Raw genomic sequence first — 17,840 nt, 5'->3', positions numbered from 1 at the left:
TCACAACCCTGCCAGGCACAGCACTCTCTCTTTGCTTCGGCCTGTTCTCATATTCATCTGCTCAAGACTCCTATAACAAACTAAATGTACAGTATAACAGGAATGACCCATTCACACTTATCTTACTCACCTCCATGTCACCTGCTACTCATCTCTCTTTCATTGACCTGACTTTTAAAACAAAAATGCATTACACATTCAATATAGCCTACGAACAGTCAGTTTACCACGTTTCTCAACACAGGTTTGTGGTCAGTTTGTCACAACAAACAACTCACAACAAACTGCTATTTACATTTTTCTTGGACAAGTAAAACCAATATATCCGTCCTGTATGAAACATTAAAACATTGTTAAAATTATAATTTTTTAAAAGTATACAAAAATGAACAATTAGCTTTGTAAAATCATTCACTTGATGTTACAACAAGCAACTAGCTAACTTACTGCTCAAAACGTTTGCTTCTAAAAGTGAGCAATATAATTCCCATATAGGTCATTTGCTTTATACATATTACACAACAGTTTAATCTATTGTTTTATACAACAGTTTAATGTAAAAAGTACATTTTTTATAAATAAATATAGAGTAAATTACCTTTCAGACAAACAAATAATCCAAAACATTAAGCTTGAAAGTCTGGAACGATGAGTGGAACGGAGCGACAAAAGATATTTCCTATGTGTTCTGCAATAACGTCACTCCAGGTTTTCCGTTTCACTGTTGAGAAAAACCTGCTTCGAACGAAAGAGATCACAAAAGATGGAGACACTTGGCTTTCCAAAGTCCGATTATCGCACTAATAGATAAACTCTCACAATTTAGAACACAGAAAAGACGTCCTAATAACGAATCACAGCAGATACAACAAGCATGTAGTAACTGCGACCCCATAGTTTCGATTAACTAGCTAAGCTTATGGTGTCCGGATCATGAACGAATCGGTTTTTTTTATTTTTTTTTATGAATCTGTTGAACTGATTCAAAAAATGTCTGAATGATTCGGACCGAATCGATGCGTGCGTGCGCATCTCAAGTCAAACCCAACTTGATATGTGAGTGAGCTAAGATAACTGTCTTGGAATGAATTTGGTAGTCTACTGGAAATATGTTGACGAAATGATTAAGATTATGATACTGTTTTCAACAATCATACAGAACATTGGTTTAAATAAATAGCATTTTATTAAAACCTGCAAAACAATTTCATCCCAAAAAGTACATTTGTTGCATTATGTACAATTATGTTTAGGTTCTAAATTATTTAGTTAAATTTAGTTTTAAATTTTATTTATTAGTTAAATCAGGTTTAAACAAACTGAAATTACAATAAACATCACTATTATCAAGACATATTCCTTGTGTAAACATAAATAAAGCTCATTCTGATTCTGATTCTAATAAAACCACACCAATATGTGCTTTATTGTGTCTTTTATAACGTATTTTAATAGAACATATACAGCGTATACAGCGGTATTCAGAATATTTACAAAAATGCCAGAGTGTACATAACAGCATTTCATTAATCAAAAACTATTATAAATTTGTTTAAAAAAAAAAAAAAAATATATATATATATATATCTTTTTTTTTTTTTTTTTTTTTACAAATTTATAATAGTTTTAAAATTAAAACTATTTAAAATTAATATATATATATATATATATATATATATATATATATATATATATATATATATATATATATATATATATAGCCTATATTGTAATTGCTTTTTATTGACAATGTTCTCCAAACAGATGCTGCAGTCCTTGGATTCCAGGATGAAATTAAATTCCCAACATTTTCCCAAGCCAAAAATAATATTGTAAATTTTTACGCCGCGATGTAATTGGCGTCATTACGTCATGACGTATACCGGTCCTACTTTCTTTGAATGAAACTAAATTGAATTCACTAAAAATTGTGTGTGCTATAAACCCAGAAGGCGGTTCTTACATTCAGCTGATCATGGTTACATAAGTGAAACCGGAGAACTTTGGACTACTACGAAAAGTAGGTCACGGCAACTTCATCGTGTTTGTGTGTCAGAAAAATCTCACGAGAGAGAACTAAAGCTGGAAATGTCGTCTGAAGTGTACGACTGCATCGTCATTGGCGCAGGGATCCAGGGGTCCTGCACTGCCTATCAGCTGGCCAAAAACCAGCAGAAAACGTTACTGCTGGAGCAGGTCGGTTACAGCATGATTTGCGGACTTATTCATTCCAAATGACAGCATTAAACAAATGTTAGAAAAGTACTTGTTTTATCTTATCAAGGCAGAATACTCACCCAAAGCAGTAAGAAAATAGTAAGACAGCATTAATTCTTGCATATAACATTTGGACTCGACGGTTATGGTCGGTTTTTATTATTATATTAGGCTATATTATTATTGAAACAAGATGATGCATATCCAGAAGTAGTGTTCTTCGAATTCCCCCTTTTCCCCAGTTTGTTCTGCCCCACTCCAGAGGGAGCTCTCATGGCCAGACCAGGATCATACGGAAAGCCTATGAGGAAAATTTCTACATACAGATGATGCAGGAAAGCTATGAGCTCTGGGCTCAGCTTGAGGAAGAAGCAGGTGTTGAGCTGTACAGGTGAGTGCATGTGCGCATCTATGGAAGAATTATAACATTTTCTAACCCCTATGCAACATGTAGACACTGGAAAAACAAGTGTGCCCCACAGTCTGAGAATGATGATGATAAGGGACTAGAATGAAAATGCTCCTTTAAAGTTATGGTGAGTGCTATGCCAGGTTTCGATGTACAGCGTGTAAAGTACTTTAAAACTTGTCAAAGAACTCGCCATATCTTTAAGGAGCATTTTCAATCTAGTCCCTAAGCATCATCCGTAGACCGTGGGGGACACTTGTTTTTCCAGTGTCGGAGAGGTCTAATGGATCACAAGTGGATCAAGCCCACTCAGCCTTGATGCAGAATCAGTCGCCACTATCCATCTCCAGCTCTCTGATGGATGGGTCCTGATGAGAGGCCACCTGTGCCCTTGAGCATCCCAGAGACTGCTGGGCAGGGACTGAAAAATGTGTGGAAGGTTTTAAAGAATGCTGGATTTGTTCTGTTCTTTTCTTCCTATAGATATTTGCACTACTACTAGATGGCACTTGCTTTCCAAATGAGTGGCAGTTGTTATTACTGGTTTGGTCAGGACTAGTTTTCACACAGGTGGAAGTGTCTGTTGTGTGATTGTGGGGGGTTATGCAAAGACGTTTACGCTGGATGCGTCTGTCACAAAACCCATTGGAATAAACATTCAGTGCCTTCCAAAAGTTTAAAAACACTTTTAAGCAAAGTGGGGTTTTGGATAATTAACTCTGTATTATTTCTTGGAGTGGCTTGCAAAATCATTTAAGACCGGCATTAATGAATTTCTTTTTAAATGCATATGGCAACATTATCTTAAATGGAAATATACACTACCATTTAAACGTTTGGGGACAATACGATTTTTTCACCTTTTTGAAAGAAGTATCTTATTTTTTGCATTTATTTGATCAAAAATACTGTAAAAACAGTCGTATTGTGAAATGTTATTACAATATAAAATAGTGATTTTATGTTAATATATTTAGAATTTTCAGCAGCCATGCTTCAGTGTCACATGATCCTTCAGAAATAAATTGAATATGCTGATTTGCTGCTCAAAAAATATGTATTATTATTATCAATGTTGAAAACTGTTGTTCTGCTTAATATTTTTGGGCTGTGCTTAATATTATTTAAACTGTGGGACATTTTCAGGATTCATTGACGAATAGAAAAAACTGCATTTATTTGAAATGGAAATCTTGTAACATTATAAATGTTTTTACTTTCACTTTTAATCAATTTAATGCATCCTTGCTGAATAACAGTATAAAATCTTACTGACCCCAATCAAAATAAATTTTTTCTGAAGATTATTGATTAATATCAGCACACCTTTATAGCTTTACAGTTTGCCAGTTAAGGTTATTATTACGCGACAGACCAATTAGAACACAGTTTAGAGATGCTTTATTATAAATAGTCCTTGTTATAGTGTGTATTGAATTCATTATTGAAACATACAGTAGTTTGTGTTGTCCATTATCAGTGCAAAGTCCTATCAAAAATGAAATAGATTAAGCTGAAATTGTGCAAAACCCTACTTTGCCTAGGGCCTTTCCGAAAACTACAATAGTATGCATATAATTAAGAGATTGAATTAATTAAGGTGGAGATCATCCCTGACACTGTTACAGTTGCTGTTCTGACTCTTATTTTTGATTCATTTTCTTTTTATAATAGATGGGATTCCAGCAGCTTGAACCACCAACTGTTATTTTACCCAGAGAGCTGTCAAAATCCATAATAAAGCTGTGACAGACAGCACAGTGATAGATTTAGCTTCAGTTAAAGTGTGCAACGAAGGTCAAAATAAATGAGGATTCTGCAATTACAGACGTTCCTAACGAGACAGGATTAGAGGTAGTTAAAAACAGCAGGCAATTTTAAGGTTGTGTAAGGAAATGATTCTATGCATGTTTGATTCGGTCTGTATAAAAATGACAAATTAAAAAATACATCTTTGAAACACTAATTTACCTCAGAAAGGATCTTGCCCCACCATTATGTGTCCTGACCCTTTTGCTATTAGGGACAAGGGCATTGACAAATGTTGCATGGAGTCCTTCTTTCAGTGTCCCAAATCAAACTCACACACACACACGCAGTGGGGGATTCAGTCATAAAAATCTCTGATGAATGACTTGGACCTGTGAACTCGTGCTGCCCATGCATCATGATGGCTGGCAGATGAAGTAGGCCTTGAAAAACAGTATCCACAGAAAACAGCCCGACCATCTATCACACATTGTTGATTTAAAACCTGTGTTCCCAACCTCTCATCCATAGTGCCATAACTCCTAACATTAAGACACCTGCATCACAAGCAGGCGCATACGGCAATTTACACATGCCTCAAAGCACTTCCACTTCTAAATCAAGGTGCAGCTGTTCAACATGGACACGTAAGTCATCTCATGCACTTCCCTTCGCAGGCGCACGGGCCTACTGGTTATGGGTCCAGAGAACAGCGAGGGTTTCTCACGCCTACAGGCCACGATGCAAAGCCACAAGATTCCCAGAGTGGTTTTGGAGAAGCAGGAGTTCAGGCAGCACATTCCTAATGTGAATCTCACCGACGGGAACGGAGCTCTGATAGACACCAATGCCGGGGTGTTGTATGCGGACAGAGCCCTCCGAGCTGTACAGGTCAGCTGATCATATACACTACTGTACAAAAGTTGCTAGAAATTTATACTTTTAAGCAGTAAGCACACATAAATTGATCACAAGTGACAGTAAATAATTTAATGTTACAAAAGATTTTTATTTCAAAGAAATGCTGTTCTTTCTTTGATATCATGACTTACATAACTTATTATGATTTACACAGAAAAATATGAAGCAAAACAACTATTTTCGATATTGATCAAGAATTGTTTCTTGAGCACCAAATCAACATATTGGAAGGATGAAGGATCCTGTGACATTGAAGACTCGAGTAATGATGCTGAAAATTCAGCTTTGCTATCACAGAATAAATAAAAAGTCAAATATATTAAAAATAAATACAATAAATTAATATTTCATTATATGACTTTCATTAAATTAGTGTTTGACAGTATTTTAATTAAATAAAGTATTCTTGCAGGTAAAAATCTTCTATCAAAAGCATAAAAATCGTAGTGATCCCAGACTTTTGAACGGTATTGTAGTGTTTCAGTGAATCATATTATTAAAATATTTATTTAAAAAATCTCCAGGAGGCTGTTGGAATGTCACACGTCAATCTTATATTTAGCTTGGCAGCTCAAAGCTATCAGATGCTCATCTAATTATGTATGCAAAATGAATACATTTGCTAGCATTCCAAAACCCCGCTTTGGACCGATTGTGTTTTATCACATCCTTACAGAAGTATCACTGAAATGTTCTCCTCATGGGAGCCACAGAATCAGTTTTAGCTCACTGTAGCGGTTGGCAAAGAGACATACAGACTGAAAAAGAATAACATGATATGACTATCGGGTATAATTTCAAGTGTAGACTTTTTATTTGACATTTTAGATTCTCTTTTTATGATAAATGCTGTTATTATTATTCAAATTGTTATTTCGGTTGCCAGATAAGAGTGCTCAGCTCTGTTAAAGCAATTCAAGTATTGTGAAATAAATTCAGTGTACAGTGGAAATAAATCTCTTAGTGTGTGAGACTCCTAAACTTTCACTGTGAGAAATGTTCATGTATATAACTGTACTTCATTGTCGCCTTCACTGTGCTTTTTAAAGCTCTCGAAGATAAGATATGGCTGCAAAACTTGCTTGTTAAAGGCTCCTTACACCCTATCTAGGGAATATGGCCATGCACTTTTATACACAATGCCTCTCTGGATTCAATAAGCTCTGCCTACAGCAGCTACAGAGTGCAGTGATAAGCTCCCTGTTGGCTCTCACTAAGGAAACTCTATTATCTCTTGCCCGAATCTGACCAGATCTTTTCAGTTTTAACTGATCCCCATTGACATCTCTCTGTGTCAAACTCAGCCCCTGTTAAATTTTAACCAGGCTCTCCTCACTGCTCTTATTTGGGTTTTCTGTCTTAGAGGAGCTGTTTTGAAGAAGTTTCGTCTATGCTGTAAAGTTGAACATCCTGTAGTCAGATTGAAGCGCTTTAATCTGCTTGTGCATGTGGTGTTTGTCTGTGTGTGTTCTCTCAGAGGCTCTTTCAGTCCAGTGAGGGTGTGATAAAGGACGGGGAGAAAGTGATTGACATTACGCCTGGCGCTGTGGTCACTGTAACCACAGGCTCTGGAGTCTACAGAGGGAGAAGCCTGGTGATCACAGCTGGACCCTGGGCTAACAGACTACTGACACACACTGGACTGCAGCTGCCACTCAAGGTGCATACATACTGTCATCTTCCTTCTTTCATTTACTCACCCTTTCATTCATTCATTCATTCTTTCATTTGCTCACCTACCTACCTTTTATTTTGTCCATCCATTCATTCTTTTATTTACTCATCTTTCTTTCTTTTACATACCTACTTTCTTTTTTATCTCGACCATTCACCTTTCATGCATTTTTCATGCATCCATGGATGATTAAATTACATCTTTCATCAATCCATCCATCAGTTTCTTATACTTACCCTCTTTATTTTGTTAATTCATTTATTCATTCATTCTTTCATTTATTTGCTTTTCCATCCATCCATCCATCCATTCATTTTCTCACCTTTTCTTTCTTTCTTTTTTATCTTTCCATCTATTTGTTATATTTCTATCTTCACCCTCTTTATTTTTCATCTGTTCATTCATTCAGTTTCTCGTTTACTCACTAGTCAGTTTTTTTTATCCATCCATTTAATTTTTCTCACTTACATTATTTTTTATTATTCTTTCTTTCTTGCTTGCTTGCTTTCTTATGTGATTAATTACTCACCTAGTAATGTTACATCTTTCATTAATTCATACATTCTTTTGTCATATTTTTCTTTACCTACTTACCATCTTTGCTTTGTCAATTCATTTATTCTTTCTTTAATTTATCTTCTTTTTACATCCCTTCATCCATCCAATCATTTTCTCACCTACTTTCTTCCATCCGTCCGTCCGTCCATCCATTATTTCATTAAATATTTCTCACCTACATATTTTTTTTCTTTGTTTCTTTCAGTTACTCATCTAAACACATAATTTTTTCCTCTTTCCATACATCCAGTTGTTATATTTCTTTCTTCACCTACTTACCCTCTTTGTTTCATCTGTTACTCACTTTTTCAATCTATCTGTTCATTCACTTTCTTCCATCCATCCATCCATCATTGAATTTTTCTCACTTATAATTTCTTTCTTTCTTTCTCTTTCTTTCTTTCTTTCTTTCTTTCTTTCTTTCTTTCTTTCTTTCTTTCTTTCTTTCTTTCTTTCTTTCTTTCTTTCTTTCTTTCTTTCTTTCTTTCTTTCTTTCTTTCTTTCTTTCTTTAAAGGCATCATGGAACAATATATCAGTGTGAAATGTCTGGGTTTGGAAAACAAGTTCTGAATAATGTGAGCGTGGGAATATATAAAGCATATTGACTACCAGCCATAGCTTGTGAAACACACACAGCCACATATAGATTGATCTGGATTACACCCCTGGGCAGAATGAAAAGTGAGTTATTTGTGAATGTACAGAAACCACCTTTTACTCAGCTCCCAATCCTATAAACAGCTCCCAGAGTCTCCAGTCCACAGAGATCTCTTATGTGTCACACGCCACGAGAGAAGTGATGGAAAAAGTACTCTGTGTTAGTTAAACTCCGAATTGGACCTAGAATTGGAATTGCATTTTTCAGGATAGCACAGGCTTGAAAGTCTGCGCTTGGGTGAGCACGACAATATATGAGCAATGAATTTTTGCACTGGTGAATTTTTATGGTCTCTGAATGAGAAGAGAGGCTGGAATATTCTGAGCTACCGAATCTTCACTCCTTATTACATTTACCCTGATGTGTGCTCAATATCAGTGTTTATATTCATTTTAATTTACATGCTGTTTTTTATCTGTAATATGGGTCATTTATTTTTGTGCAGGTTGTAAAGATTAACGTATGCTACTGGAAGGAGAAGATCCCAGGCACCTATAGTGTCAGCCAACGTTTTCCATGTTTTATACAGATGGAGCCGAAAGAGGGTGAATATGACATTTACGGCCTCCCGTCCAATGAGTATCCAGGACTAATGAAGGTGAGTGACAGCAGGGTTGCTGTTTTTTTTTTTTTAAAGAACAGGTTTGGTTGAAGCCATGGCCAAGTGGTTATCTAGCTTGTGCTGCTCAGGTTGAAGTCTGGCTTGCATCATTCCAGATCCTGTCTGTGTTGTTATAGATTCCTAAAACTAAAACTATTAATAATAGTTCCATTCAATGAAATAAAGCTGAAATAAAATATAAATATGACATGAACAACTTAAAAAACTTAAAACGAAAATTAGCCACTGAGATATCTGAGATAACTTTAAGTTGGAGTACTAAAATCTGAAATAAAAATAAATTAAAGCCAAATAGAAATATATATTTAAAAAACGTATAAAAATGCAACAAAAACACATAACAAAATTAAACTAAAATAAGCAAAAAAAAATAAATATAAAAATAAAAGCTAATTTAAAATATTAATAAATACTATAATAGTACATAAATAAATAACCCTGGTTCCTGTCCATGACATGTTTCACAAAAAAAAAAATGGACAAAAAGGTCAAAATACAGTTTAAACCACATCTTTAGGGACCGTTCACACAGAACACATTTTTTTTATTGCACCGCGCCACTTTTCCATTGTTTTCTATGTAAACACGCTAGACGGACGTGTTTGTCCATTACACTCGCGTCTCACATCTTTTGCAGCAAAATGTGGCTCTCAAGTTAAAAGTTGTTTAACTTTAAAAAAAACTCATCTCAAGACCTTGTGGTGTTTTTTTTCTTTCCACTAACCTGTGTCTCGTGTTTTTAACTGCAAAAACATGTTCTGTGTGAATGGCCCCTTAGCCTGCTCTTCTATTTGTCCCATGTTTTTCATTTAAAAAAGCACTTCTCCTTGGCAACAATAGATATAGCCTACTCTAAACCACCATAACAATATGTACCACAGACTATTGCGTTACTGTAACCGCCTGCCCACATCTCATAAAAAAGCCACAAAGATTCAGCACCATAGTGTTTCATCCTTTGTTAATTAATCCACAATTCCCTCATGTAGCAATACAGTACACATCCACACTCAGAGAGCTTTCAGAGACCGAGTACATCAGTGACTCTATAGCTCTCCGAATGGATACAGTCCTTGATGCTTTTACAGAAGCAGAGAAGAAGCACTCTCCTCTGGTCTGTGTTCTCCTGGTACTAATGGCTCAGTTTCAGTATGCAGGAGAGCCCAGTAGGAGTCTTCAGTCTCATCACACTTAGCAAGGCTGAATGGGAGAGCACAGATGGCTGTGTCATGTTAGATGCATTATGTCTGCTCTAGTCGCTGGAGCCTGCCTTCTGCACGTATATCTGCTGCTCCTCCAAGCATACCGAGCGGTGGATCACAGATCCGTAATGTATCATAGGTCAGTTTGGCTTTATGGATCATAGTGTGCGTGCATGTGTCTGAGCAGGTGTGTTACCACATGGGCAGCGAGACTGAACCGGATGAGCGAGATAAACAGACGGATAGAGGCGACATCGATATTCTCATGCGCTACATCACCCGCTGTCTCCCTGGGCTGGTGCCAGTGCCCGCTGTGGTGGAGAGTTGCATGTACACGGTGAGTGACTTCATTGCTTGTCCTTAGGTGCCATCACTGATCTGCCACTGTGTGCCCCAGACCAAACTTTCTTTCTCACTTAAGGAGAGAAGAAGGATACCGTATTTGAATGCATGGCTCATATTTTATTCTGACATGGCATTTGATTAAACGGTTGCTGGAATTGAACCAAGCCATTAATTTCAGGTCTACATGGGTTTGAAAATGATTTTTTTTTTTTTTACTTCTGACATGACCTGATATGGTGAAAAGTGATTAAAGCTATTTCTTTCATGTAAATCGGACTTTTGTCCTAATCAGACATGACCATGACCATGACATGATATTTTGTGGGATGCTTGATCTTTTGTCATATAAGAGGGAGAGGTCTTTGTACCATTAAAACATTCTGCAAGTTTCATAGTTTAAAACATTCTCCTCATTATAAAAAAACAAAAAAACATTTAACCAAGCTCCAAAAGCAAAAATGGTTATGTTGGATATGTGATCTCACACAGCCAACATTTGCATATGACTACCTCTAAACCAAGACATCGACAATAGTTTTACATTATCAAACCATAAGCCCCGCCCAATGGCGTTCAGTCTGACACTTTTAATCACTGACTCTGTCTACACTGGATACAGAAGCCCATTTAATGTTTGTTGACGACCCATTACTTGTCGCTGGAAACTTGTCGCATCACATCTGAGTGGGTCACAGTGTTAGCCTCTCATGGAAAGGCTCATTATGCAAGTTTCGTCGCAAGAGGTCGCTTATTCAAAACAATAACAAAGGCGTAGCTTAATGTCGACGTGAATGAGCGTGGAATCATGGGAGTTATCGTCTTCATCTCCACAGCTGATGGAAAGCAATCCGAAGGGACTCAGGTAGAAATCATGTTCATGGATGAGCTAATGTATTAAACTTTTATTTACGTTACTATGGTATGAAGCAGGGTGGGGCCAAGAGCCGTGGGAGCGGCTCGAGTCCCATGGAGGAGATTTTATTACGCTTATATGCCACAGTCGGCTGCTGCCGCTCCTTTCGTTTTGTTGTTTATGTTTATTTCACGATTAAAGTTACCTTTAACGTTTGACGGTTCCCGCCTTCTTCTTCCCTGAACTTGTAGTTTGTTAGAGTTACGTTTGACCACTTAAATTCACATTATTAAATTCACAAATAAAGTTCTTTCTGATTATGCCATTGTGATTGTATAACCACAAAATAGTATTGTTTCTGAGGTATAGTACAATCATGTTACTCAAGAAAACAAGAGATTCAATCTTTCTGATTGTATAACCACAAAATAGTATTGTTTCTGAGGTATAGTACAAACATGTTACTCAAGAAAACAAGAGATTCAAACAATAAGAACCATGCTGTGTAAGAAGCATGTTGAGCTATATACAACTAATGATTAGTTTTCTGTCCATAAGGTATCCGAACAGTTGCTCAACTGTCTAATAAAAAATCAAAAAATGGGAAATCGAGGGTAACACGGATATGACATTGACGCAATGACACAAGCTGTTACACTGGTTAAAATTGCGCAAAAAAATTGGGATAGTGTAAGTTCACAAGTCAACAAAATATATAACATTGATCTAGTGGTTTTTGGATATTTTAATCCAAAAATTGTGCATATAGTGCCTTTGATGCATCAGTACATCGAAAAAGTAAATTCTCTCAAAGCAGGTTTTCAGTTTTTTAGCATGACCAAGCAAAGTTTCCATCCAGATGGGTGAAATGAAAAAATAATACAAACACAGCTTATAAATGCAAGGTACAATCACATCAAACATGAAAAGGACAGCGATGATGCAACACAACCTAAATCCTTTATAAACTGCCCTGTCAGGAGATCCACAGAACGTCTGTGAGCACACAGAGATAAAGTTCAGTATAAAAGCAAGAAACTGAGTGGAACATTATAAAGCAGTTCTCTAAAGCATGCTGCACAGAGCCGTCTTCTTCGATACAATTTACAGAACAGAGCAACATCTCAGTCAGCCAACCACTGTATCGATTACTTTCATACTTCAAAGGAAAAATATACAAGTGGCTCGAAATGAATCAAAACAATCATTTCTGCTGAACCGGTCTCTGTTTGCAGTAATCAGAAATGACATTTGTTTAGGACGAAGTGAAAAAGCGTCTTTAGAAACAAAACAACTGTTCAAAAGTTTGGGGTCGGAAAGATTTTCAATGTTTTTGAAAGTAGTCTCTCGTGCTCATCAAGACTGCATTTATTTGACACAGTAAAAACAGCAATATGGTAAAAAAAAATAATAATATATATATACAATTTAAAAGATCAGGTTTGAGTATATCTAACATGTAATTTATTCCTGTGATTCAGTATCATTATTCCAGTCTTTAGTGTCACATGACCCTTCAGGAATCATTCTAATATGCTGATTTAGTGCTTAAGAAACATTTACTGTATTATTATTATTATTGTTTAAAACTGTTGAGCTGCTTAATATTTTTGTGGAAACTGTGATGCATTCTCTTATGAATAGAAAGTTCAAAAGAACATTTGAGTTTATTTGAAAGAGAAATCTTTTCAGTGTATCAGTGTAAACGTTTTTGCAATTTTGATCAATTTAATGTGTCCTTGCTGAATAAAAGTATTAATTTCTTTCAAAATAACCTTTGAACGGTAGAGTACTATATGTCCTAAAGAAGTAGTTCAAATTAAAGTTTGTCATTCCTCAGTCAATTTGTTCATCTCTTAAGCTTATCTTTAATTTTTAAGTTCAGTTCAAACAGCGCTCATAATTCATGCCGTGTGCATGTTCATAGAACGGAAAGGTCAAATATTTGCAGAAATAATTACAATCTAGTCTTGATGTTTAACATTCTCCTGCTTCGTTGTTTGTAGGTCACGCCAGACCACCACTTTGTCCTTGATTCCCACCCAACCTACGGCAACATCATCATCGGTGCTGGATTCTCAGGTCAGTTCGAGCTCTAATGAACTCTGTACACTCCCGTCCCTGTAAAACACAGGCACACAGTCACAAAGACTCGGAGAGGTGTCTTAACTTTTTAATGAGGGAATGGAACAGGGCGCTGGTGAAGGACAGGAAGCGAAGCCCCCAGTACGGGGGTCTTTTATCGTTTAATTAAAGGCGGTTGCTGGCTCCCCAGGCTCCTGCGTGCTCCCGAACCCGCCTCTCAGGGGGCCAAAGGGTTCACCTGACATTTGTTCCATCTGTTCACATCACCTCCTCCTTAGACTAATTATGGGGCTAATTAAATTCCGCTGGTAATCACTTCAGAGAAGCGCTGGTTAGCAGCACGGGGCGCGGATAGTGGCGTTTGGTGGAAGAAGGGGTTAGGAAGAGAAATTCAGTATTATGGCGGCACTGTGTAGCTATTCATCTTGTGATGCATTGTCTCCAGTTAAAGGAGCTGCTTTGGAGGTGTCACAGGAAGCATTGTGTGGCTGCCTCACTTTACCGGTACCGTCCCATTGCTCTGGCACATCGCGCACTAATGATTTATGACATATATTCTTCTGCCTTAATAATACATTACAACTCTGATAGTAGCAGAGGAATGCTCACTATTAACCTCTCCCTGCCTCTTCTCATTTTATTGTCTACCATAATGACAGCGCTTCGCCTTCCCGCTGCTCTCCTGCCCTCGGCGCAGCTGTTGTATTTGCGGCTTGGGAAAAACTAAAGGGTGTGAATTGGATCAGTTTCAGGGGCAAACACACAAACTACAGAGTTTGGGCGGAAAGTTGCCCGTCTTTCCATTCGGAATTTGTCTCAAGCCGATCTCCGAGCTCAAGGCCCTCCAGTTGCCATGGATACCCAGTCACATCAGTGGGGTTTAAGCAAGAACAGAAGACCCTCCACGCGCACATCTGCCGGTCGAAGCCATATCCACTCACAGACCAGCCTTGCAGACTTCAAACAGCCACCCAATCCGCAAAGGCAAGAGCTGAGAGTGTCGGAGAAGAATGCAGTGCATTTTAAACATCTCACCCAGCTCCATCTCCATTTCTTTCTTAAAGGGATAGGTCACCTGAAAATGAAAATTCTGTCATTTACTCAACTGTATTCTGTCCTCTGTGGAGCACAAAAGGAGAAATTCTAAAGATTGTGCTGGTTGTTCTGTTCCATGCAGTCACTATAAATGGGGACTGAAGCTTTTTCAAAAACATGCAAAAGTATTATAAAAGCAGTTTCTATAATCCATGTCTTCTAAAGTCATAGAATAGTTTTTTTGTGAGGAACAGACTGAAATTCAATCATTATTCACTCATGATTTGAATTTGAGAATTGTATCAGTTTGATTCAATGCTAGTTTTGTGAACCTAATCAGCTGATTCATTAAAAAGAAAATCACTTAACTATTTGTTCATGAATCAGATAATATTATTATTATTACTCCCATTAACTCAGGGATGGATAATATCAAGATTTTCAGTAGATATAACTTAAATTTCTCACACAAAACTATTATGGATTCAGAAGTCTTTGAATACAGTGTATATTTCATATGGGCCACTTTTTATTATATTTTGATGGTGCTGTTGAGTTCTTTTAGAAGCTTAAAAGTCTCTGATCATTGTAATTGCATGGAAAATACAGACAAGTACACTATCGTTCAAAAGTTTAGAAAAAATTTAGGACAGATTGATCTAAAGTGACAGTAAATACATTTATAATGTCACAAATCCAATTTCTATTTCAAATACAAGCTGTTCTTTTAAATAATCTATTTTTGAATCCTGAAAGAAAATGTAATATAGTTTCCACAAAACTATTAAGCAGAACTACTGTTTCAATAGTGATGATGATAATAATAAGAAATGTTTATTGAGCAGCACATCAGCATATTAGAATGATTTCTGAAGGATCATGTGACACTGAAGACTGGAGTAATGATGCTGAAAATTCAGCTTTGACATCACAGGAATAATTTACATTTTAAAATAAATTAAAAAAGGAATACTGTTATTTTAAATGGTAATAATATTTCACAATATTACTGTTTTTGTTTTGTTTTTTAAATAAAATAACTGCAGCCTTGGTGAACATAAGAGACTTCATATACAGTAAAAACATTGAAAGATCTTACCGACCCCAAACTTTTGAACAGTAGTGTACATTATTACTTATTTCTGAATGAAAGATTGGTATGGAATGACATGAGGATGAGCAATGATGACAGAATTTTCATTTTAAGCTAAATATATCTCTTTAACACAACAAAAAATAAAACATACATGTACAGAACCATGCTATAATGAAGCCTCTGATAGTCCACTCCCTTCAATAAAGGAGAACAATTTTCTTAATGTACTGTACAATTTTGCCAAAACCCAACCAAAAATTAAACGTCCCATGACAGCGGACAGATGATGCCAGTTTCTCTCTCTCTCTCTCTCTCTCTCTCTCTCTCTCTCTCTCTCTCTATGCTCTCTCATGCAAAGTCTTTCTGAGTCAGACCGTGGACGACAGATAATAGCTATTTATAGAGGTCCGTTGTTCATTCCCGTGAGGTGCGGTTCTTTTACCCCAGTGGATTGAATGAATGTCAACTCCATCCTGTGATGATTCACCTCTCAGTTAATTTGATTTATTACATTTTTTTTCCTCATTCTTTCTCCACAGGCCACGGCTTCAAGTTCGGCCCTATCATAGGGAAGGTGCTCTCTCAATTGGCCATGGGGCAGGTTCCCTCACACGACCTCTCACCTTTCGGTATTAAACGTTTCCAATCCCATGCCAGATCTTCACTTTAAGTCCAAGACCCTACAATGACAAAGCTGCATTTAATATAATAATAAAACAGAATGTTAATGTCTGATAACGTTAATGTTAATTCATTAACCGAGAACACTGTAAGGAGGCATGGTGGTCACAACGATTTTTGCCAAGACATGTTCCTGGGCCATATTTTTTTGATCCTGGAACAACATTCCTGTCCGAAAATTTTGTCCTAACCCTATCCATAACTAATTGGAAATATCAATAGAAACTATAGTATCTCAATTATACTAAACAACACTGACTCGACTACAAATTTCTCTGAATGCCCATCCTTTCATGAGATCTCTTACATCTACTTTGCACTTCATCAAGCTGTTTTTGAATGCAAAAATATGGATTATGTGTACACCACCCTAATGTGATTATATGAAATGGGATTAACCATTTTAAATAAAAATAAAAACCAACCTCATCTTCTTCTACATCGTAGTATTAATAAACCAGTTCTTCTGTATGGTGCCATTTTTTTTTTAAATATAGTTTTAGTCCTTTTTTCTCACTAATAAGAACAAACTTGTAAAGATAACTCAGTCAAAATTATTGGCGTTTCAATTTACAGTTTATCTGAGTGTTTAGTCATTCATGATCCGTAAAGTGTTGACAATTATACATGACTCTGATCATCCACTTCATCAATATTTTATCGCCCTCCCTTCTGGCCGTAGGAACAGAATACCCATGAGTAGAAAGGCTAATTATAAGAGCTTCATCCTTCCATACGGGTTTTAAACAAACCATGCAATGCACAGAGAGGATCAGCCACTGGTGTGCTACGCCTTTGTCAATGTTTGTAATTTGGTGTGTTAATTATTGTATAAGTCTGAATGTTCTATGTGTCTTTATCATGTATGCACCACTGTGGAAAAGAAGTTCCTCTTTGAGGACAAATAAATACATCATCAATTAAAAATGGCTGTTTTCCCCATTAACGTTCATGTAAAAAGCCTACTGAGATTCCTCTAACTTTCATGAAAACCCAATGCCTTCAGGAGAAGGATGACGGATCAATAACCTCCAATGCTGATCGCAAGAGTAAGTCCGCCATGTTTCAACATCTGCTACACTGACAAGGGAGCCATTAGCCTCCTGCAATGAGTTTGTAACAGTATCGTCTGATTCTGTCTGATTGTGAAGGCATTCATCTGTGGCCAACAGCATTAAAATTAAAGTGCACACTTGTCAGTTTTTATGATTTTACACATTACTCCTCCTCGATGCCTCGGAGAAGGAGGTCTGGTGGCAAACGGGGCGTATTGTTAAAAAGACATCAGCCGTTGAGCTATTTGTCTTTGAGAAGTCAGCGTCATTTGTTGACTTGCTGCCTGGACCCATTTTCCCCTGTAAACATGTTAATCACTAATCAGGCAGCCTTTTACTCTAGACGTCCACCGGCACCATCAGGGGGAATGAGGAAATTATACAATGTGACAGCAGGTTAGCAGGGGCCCCATTCATCCTCCTGGTTAGAAGTTAACGTGCATTGATAGTATTAGTGTATTGATGGCCGTATTAAAATGCCATCAAACATGCAGGAGCTAATGTTTATCACCTCCGATGAGAGCGAACGTGATGCCATGAGAGCGTCAGGAGTTATTGTGAAGGCAAAGGCTTCATTGTAGTGAGGTTTAATGAATGCAGCTACAGGCCTCTTCATTGCCTCGCTTATGCGTGGAAGGGTCATTTCCGTGGCTTGGGTCTAAAGGAGAGATTTTTTCC

At 36.9% G+C, this 17,840-nt stretch overlaps 1 protein-coding gene across 1 annotated transcript; it reads left to right on the top strand.

Annotated features, from left to right (window-relative positions):
• Positions 1 to 1,998: 1,998 nt before the first annotated feature.
• Positions 1,999 to 16,593, top strand: pipox (pipecolic acid oxidase). The gene is made up of 8 exons (XM_082179661.1): positions 1,999 to 2,196; positions 2,460 to 2,608; positions 5,053 to 5,266; positions 6,774 to 6,956; positions 8,634 to 8,786; positions 10,200 to 10,349; positions 13,217 to 13,292; positions 15,966 to 16,593. Exons 1-8 carry the CDS (start codon positions 2,089 to 2,091, stop codon positions 16,094 to 16,096), a joined length of 1,164 nt encoding a protein of 387 aa, XP_082035787.1. The 5' UTR covers positions 1,999 to 2,088; the 3' UTR covers positions 16,097 to 16,593.
• The last annotated feature ends 1,247 nt before the right edge of the window (positions 16,594 to 17,840 follow it).

The sequence above is a fragment of the Leuciscus leuciscus genome (assembly GCF_965113295.1).
Source record: "Leuciscus leuciscus genome assembly, chromosome: 9".
Taxonomy (NCBI): Eukaryota; Metazoa; Chordata; class Actinopteri; order Cypriniformes; family Leuciscidae; genus Leuciscus; species Leuciscus leuciscus.
This window is presented reverse-complemented; position numbering and strand designations above follow the sequence as displayed.

Bases quoted from the DNA above. Each gene is read 5' to 3' on its own strand.
- pipox (XM_082179661.1), top strand. From the start codon at position 2,089: ATGTCGTCTGAAGTGTACGACTGCATCGTCATTGGCGCAGGGATCCAG. The intron at 6,957-8,633 runs GTGCATACATAC...ATTTTTGTGCAG, and splicing joins GACTGCAGCTGCCACTCAAG to GTTGTAAAGATTAACGTATG. The intron at 8,787-10,199 runs GTGAGTGACAGC...GTGTCTGAGCAG, and splicing joins AGTATCCAGGACTAATGAAG to GTGTGTTACCACATGGGCAG.